Source organism: Gossypium raimondii, chromosome 8 (genome assembly GCF_025698545.1).
Source record: "Gossypium raimondii isolate GPD5lz chromosome 8, ASM2569854v1, whole genome shotgun sequence".
NCBI lineage: Eukaryota > Viridiplantae > Streptophyta > Magnoliopsida > Malvales > Malvaceae > Gossypium > Gossypium raimondii.
The window spans coordinates 308,795-314,794 of NC_068572.1; the positions used below are offsets into that span (position 1 = coordinate 308,795).

The window sequence follows — 6,000 nt, forward strand, 5'->3', positions numbered from 1 at the left end:
TTTTTTGCCCATGCTTATTTTTCAGACTTAATATTTTTACCTAAATCCTTTTAAATTTCGAAGGCAAATAATCTGGCCATCAACAAGTCTAAGGTTAGCCCCTACAATAAAATTTTAGTATTTTAATCCCTCTAGATATAAAATTATATGTGAATATGTTTCCTTGCATGAATCACTTTATAGAGGGGATGGATAAATATATCCTTATGCTAGAGCTAGACTAAGCAAGGAGTACATTAATTCCAATCTCCCATCCCCACTTTCTCCATTAAATAAAAAATATTTTAAATTTTAGAGACGTGAACTCTAAATATAAACTGTAAAACTGAAATGAAGTAAAGAGAAATAACTTATGGCATTTGGTGATGAAGGGCCCATTAGGATGCACATGAAATAACTTTCTTGGCCATGCAAAGTATCAGTTATTCCTTTCTTCCTTGGTTTTGGTCTCTCACATTAGTCATCATAATTCTCTTGTTGGTTAACGTTTGGTGCTGTTATATAGTAGGTATACCAGAGGTAGGGTAGGCTCATGTTGGGATAGTTGACCAACGATGATTCAATCCAATTCCCCCTTTTTTCGGGCTAATTCAACCCAATGTCTTCTGATTATTGCACAAGTTATAAATTGGTCCTTTAGATTTAGTAATGTTCAAATTGAATTCTCAGAATATTTGTATTGTATCAATCATGTTTTATTATTAGTCTAGCCGTCAATTCAGGTATTATATTTAAACCATTAGATTAGATCATCGAATTTAAACTCCATTAAACAGGAGAAAAACCATTAGATTATTATTAGTTCCATTCATGATCATTGATTTAAACCCCGTTTAAAATAAGAAAAAACCATTGGATTCAACTTTTTTTGCTTTTAATATTGAGCACTGTCCTAACATGTTAATGATCATCTTTTTAATTTAAGTGTTGACTCGTAAAGGGAAGATTTTGTTCGAATCTAAAATGATTAATCTTCAAGAATCGTAAAATAGACATAAAAAATACTTTAATCAAAATTTATTATCTTTCTACCAGAAATGTACATGTTGTAAAAGCATATCCCTACCACGAAAGTAAAATAGCCTAAAATACCAAAGCAAATGCTTCTGGCTCAAGTGTGGTTAAGAACATGGAACACCTCAAAGTTGTGAGTCGGGCCTGTTTCACCAGGAATCCGGCCCGGCACCTAGACCTCAAAGCATCTTTCATGGAGACTACTCTTCTCTATTACTATATGTCAAATAACATTCAAGTTGATGATACATATTTGAAGGTTACAGGTTCATAATGGTGCAGTTTTCAACTGGACTTAATTAAATATAAGGTTAAGGTATATAAATATTCCACTCACTTGAATTATGTGGGATCAAGTTTAATGTTATAATAATAAGGAAAGGTCTCTGCTTTTCCTTTCACTTGAGATTGCATGAATCTAGCCTAAATCTTTTAAATGGGTTTTTCTTTTCTTTTTCTAAATGAAATTTGGTTAGATGTAGATTGGTTCTTGTTGATTTTCTCGGCACCCAAACAGTCAAAATGCTGAGCATTATTCGAGCTACATTTTTTTTCCATTTGTTGGAAACATTATCGACGACCAAATGAAAGAAAAAGGAACCGGTGGCTGCAGCTGATAAGATCAAGACAGTTTTAGGTACAAATATCTTCGGATATTTGGTAATAATCACGGGAGATTTTCGTAAAGTGACCAAATTGTGGTCATCATCATTTTCATGGATGCCCTCCGTCCCTACGTAACTGAAAGCTGAGTCAAATATATTGTGCATCAAGCAACTTTTTTTGCTAATATGTCAAAAGCTTGCCACTCCAGAAAAGTCAAAGCTTTGAACTTTATAAGTTCATCTTCAATTTTGGCTCCTTGAAACTATGGAATCATCCAGGTTCTCTCATTAGCTCTTTGAATTTCTACTCTCTTTTTTTTTTTTTAAGTTTGTAAGGATACCCTTTTCCAAGATTTACCTGGTTCCATGTATGGGTTCAAATTTGATCACGGCTCAGTGCCAATGCCAGTGTATGCAAATCACAACCTTGATAATGGGTCTAAAGAGAGTCCCATTGATTCATCTTCATCATCACCATCATCAGGCATGAGTTCAGATAGTCCTTTCCCTAATGCAATGCTTAAATACATAAACCAGATGTTAATGGAGGAAGACCTTGAAGAAAAGACTTGCATGTTGCAGGATTGCTTAGCTCTACAAGCTGCTGAAAGATCCTTCTATGAAGTCCTCTGCCACAATTATCCGATTCCGGCTGGTCTAAATCATTATTACCCAGATGATGATTGTAATAGCAGTAAAGGTGAATTCAACTCATTTTGTACTCAAACTTCTCTTATTGATTCTCTTGAAAGAACCTCTTTGTTTCTGGATTTACGAAGAGGAACCATTGAACGGCTTGGTGAAGGTAGTATATCACCATCTGTTGATGTAGATAAGGTGAGGGGAAGGAAAAATTATCAGCGGGAGGATGTGGAAGAAGGTAGGATCAATAAGCAATTGGCTCTTTCTCTTGACGATTCAGAGCAGACAGAGATGTTTGACGATGTATTGCTTTGTAAAGGTGAAAATGAAGACTCTCCAAAGTGTTCTCTTAATGGCAACTCAGCGCAGCACAGGCAGATAAAACGGTCTAATGGCCGGAGGAAGAAAAACTAAAAGAAAAGTGAAGCAGTGGATTTATGGAGTCTCTTACTCAATGTGCACAATCGGTAGCAGTCAATGACCAAAGGACTGCTAATGAGATGCTGAAACTGATAAGGCAACACTCGTCTGAGTTCGGAGATGGAACCCAAAGATCGGCACATGACTTTGCTAATGCCCTTACAACACGTTTGGCTGGCATGGGGGCGCCATTGTTTTTTGCACATCTGCTAAGCAACAGGACATCAGCTGCTGATGCCTTAAAAGCTTATGGAGTGTATGTTTTAGCTTGCCCCTTTAAGAAGATGTCTAATTTCTATGCAAATAAAAGGATAATGGAATTGGCCGAAAAGGCAACCACACTCCACATCATTGATTTTGGCATTTGCTACGGGTTTCAATGGCCTTGTCTCATCCAACTCCTCTCGGCACAGGCTGGTGGACCTTCCAAGCTTCGTATTACAGGTTCGAGTTCCCACAACCAGGTTTCTGACCTGCAGAAAGGGTGGAAGAGACAGGGCGTTGATTGAAAAGGTATTGCGAGAGGTTCAATGTCCTATTCAAGTGCAATGTGATAGCAAAGAAATGGGAAACCATCCAACTTGAGGAACTGAAGATTACTAAAGATGAAGTGGTGGTTGTTAACTGCATGCATAGGCTAAAGAACCTCCCAGATGACACAGTGTCACCAACCAGTGCGAGGGAGACCGTTTTGAAACTGATCAGAAGCATCAATCCCGAATTATTCATCCATGGGGTCGCAAATGGGACATACAACGCTCCGTTCTTCTTCTCAAGGTTCCGCAAGGCACTGTTCCATTTCTCAGCTCAGTTTGATATATTTGAAGCTACTGTCGCCCAGGACGATCCACAAAGGATGATGTTTGAGAAGGAAATACATGGGAGGGACATTATGAACCTCGTTGCATGCGAGGGTACTGAGAGAGTTGAAAGACCAGAAACGTACAAGCAATGGCAGGTTCGGACCCTGAGGACAGGGTTCAAGCAGGTTCCATTGAATCAAGAGCTCGTGAAGAAAGTAATGGACATGGTCCAATCTAGTTATCATAGGGACTTTGTTGTGGATGTCGATGGCCATTGGATGTTACAGGGATGGAAAGGGAGAATTATTTATGCACTTTCATGTTGGAAACCTGTCAAGAACTAACTAGGGTCTAACAGATATTCATTTCCTAGATCAATGTTTTCATATATTAAAAGATCAAATCCTATTTCAATCGAAATACAAGTGTTCTAATAAAAAGTTCAAATATCGTAACTATTACGACCCCACTCTACATGTTACAAAAGAGTGGTGAAAACACACCAAATATAGATTTATAATATAAGAGCTAAAGCTAAGCTATAACTGTTGTCTCGGCAGGTACCTCCCTGGAATGCAGAATGTTGTCAACCTTCTCATCTGCTGCTTCCCAAAGCTCTGGCAATGCTTGCCTGATATTGTGAATGCTCTCTAATGCATAATCCGCACTGTCAGTTTCTTGAGAAGTTCCCACCTATACCAGTACCATTGGAAACCAGTGAGTAAAACCTATAATTCTTGGACTTGGGTGCGAGTGTAGGATAAGGACATAGTTAGATATTCAGTGGCTTACCCATACGGTATGAAGGCCCATACTTTTACCAGTCTGAATATTTCGGATGCTGTCATCAAAGAACAACTGCAATACAAGACATTGTAACATTTGATGGAAGTTATTCAAATTCAGATCACTTCAAAAGTTTATAGGTATCATCGATTTACCGTTTTCTGGGGGTTGATGTTGGCCATCTCAAAAACTTGTTCATATGCTTTTTCAAGTGGTTTGCACACAACTTTAGGACTTGGAAGTTCAAGCTGGGAATCAGGACAAGTAATGCATGTATAGTAGTCGAAAATTTCAGTGTTAGAATCATCAGCCGAAGAATCATCTTCGTTTGTGGGATTCAGGGTCTCAAAGCATATAATCCCTTCAAAACAATCCTCCAACCCCAACCTGTTAAGCACCATGTCAGCATGGTTCTTATCCGCATTCGTGAAAATCTGTATTATACCAACACCATAACATTAATAGTCACAAGGGATCTCCTAAAAATGATCATCACAAATGGCGATTCATAAAGAAGAATTTGGATTCTTACAACTTTCCGAATAGGCAGGCTATGCAAGAGAGTCTTCAAAAAAGGGTCTGGTTTTAGCAATTCATAAGGCAATCTCCCATGAACAAAGCTGTAAGAAAGGGAATACGTTAGAAACTTATACCATACATAGAATCATATCATCAAAACAAAAACATTAATGGGAAGAAAGATAAGTACTCATGAAATTCATTGCAATCGAAGTTGTAGCCAATAGCCTGGAGAAAAAGGACAAGCAATGTCACCCCTTAAATGAATTCGAGATTCATAAAAGAATGTGATGATAGCCTTTACCTTTAAACCAGCCATTGTTGTGCCATATTGCTTGTATAAAGAAACACATAATTCAGGAACTTTTTCCTCCTCCATTTCAAGCTTTTTAATCATATATTCTATAAAATGGCATCCACACACACAAAAAAAAAAGTTATGAATTTCAAGCTTAAGCTAACAATTTCTCAACGAAATATTACAAAAAAATTACCTTGAATGTTCTTGGTAACTTCCCTGGATAATCCAGAAGTCAGAGGGTAAAGAGTGTCATCTAAATCTGTACTTATTTTTTTCATTTAATACAAAGGTTAGATTTTAAAATTTTACATTTTGATAAAATTAAAAGATGAATGTTGATTAAAGAAAGATGAAAACTTTACCAAATAAAAGACATTCATATTTTGAATCAATGTCCCGATTGATCTGATCTTCATACTCCATCTTTGAATCAAGTGTTAGCCAAAGGATTATTAGAGACAGACAAAGATTTCATTGTCATTATTGTCTTTAAATATCCAGAGACATTAACACATTACACATTTTATGTAAAAATAAACGCAGATAAAACAAAACCCATAATCGACATGAAATAATAATAATAACTTTGGAAAAAAAAAAGACAAAAAATGAAGAACAGAACAAGTAAAGAATCGAACATTACCAGAACCAAAGTGATCAAACAATGTAAGGGAAAAAAAAATTGTTTCCTTTAATGAAAGACCAAAGGAAAGTGGGGGGAAAGGGAGAGAAAGAGTGAAGTAGAGGAAAGGAAGGGATTTAAATAAGGAGCGAAAGAGACGATTAAAAGGAGCGGTTTTTGGAGAATGGCAAAGGAGAAGGGAGGGACTTCCATATCCGGTATGTACGGAGATGACATGGTCCAATTACTTACTTTTCTTTGATCCGTCATAAACGGAAGATGCGTTCA

At 37.0% G+C, this 6,000-nt stretch overlaps 1 protein-coding gene and 1 pseudogene across 2 annotated transcripts; one reads left to right on the top strand and one right to left on the bottom strand.

Annotated features, from left to right (window-relative positions):
- Positions 1-1,820: 1,820 nt before the first annotated feature.
- LOC105789978 (scarecrow-like protein 30) lies at positions 1,821-3,909 on the top strand (annotated as a pseudogene).
- On the bottom strand, positions 3,850-6,000 carry LOC105789979 (hypothetical protein). 2 transcript variants are annotated; one of them, XM_052634187.1, is made up of 9 exons: positions 5,734-6,000; positions 5,453-5,513; positions 5,284-5,349; positions 5,094-5,191; positions 4,980-5,017; positions 4,803-4,890; positions 4,426-4,704; positions 4,277-4,342; positions 3,850-4,177 (listed from the first exon to the last, which is right to left on the bottom strand). In XM_052634187.1, the coding sequence occupies exons 2-9, from the start codon at positions 5,511-5,513 to the stop codon at positions 4,019-4,021; spliced, it is 855 nt and encodes a 284-aa protein (XP_052490147.1). In that variant the 5' UTR covers positions 5,734-6,000; the 3' UTR covers positions 3,850-4,018. The 2 variants fall into 2 exon arrangements, with proteins under 2 accessions (XP_052490147.1, XP_052490148.1); XM_052634188.1 differs by having other exon boundaries at positions 5,453-5,577.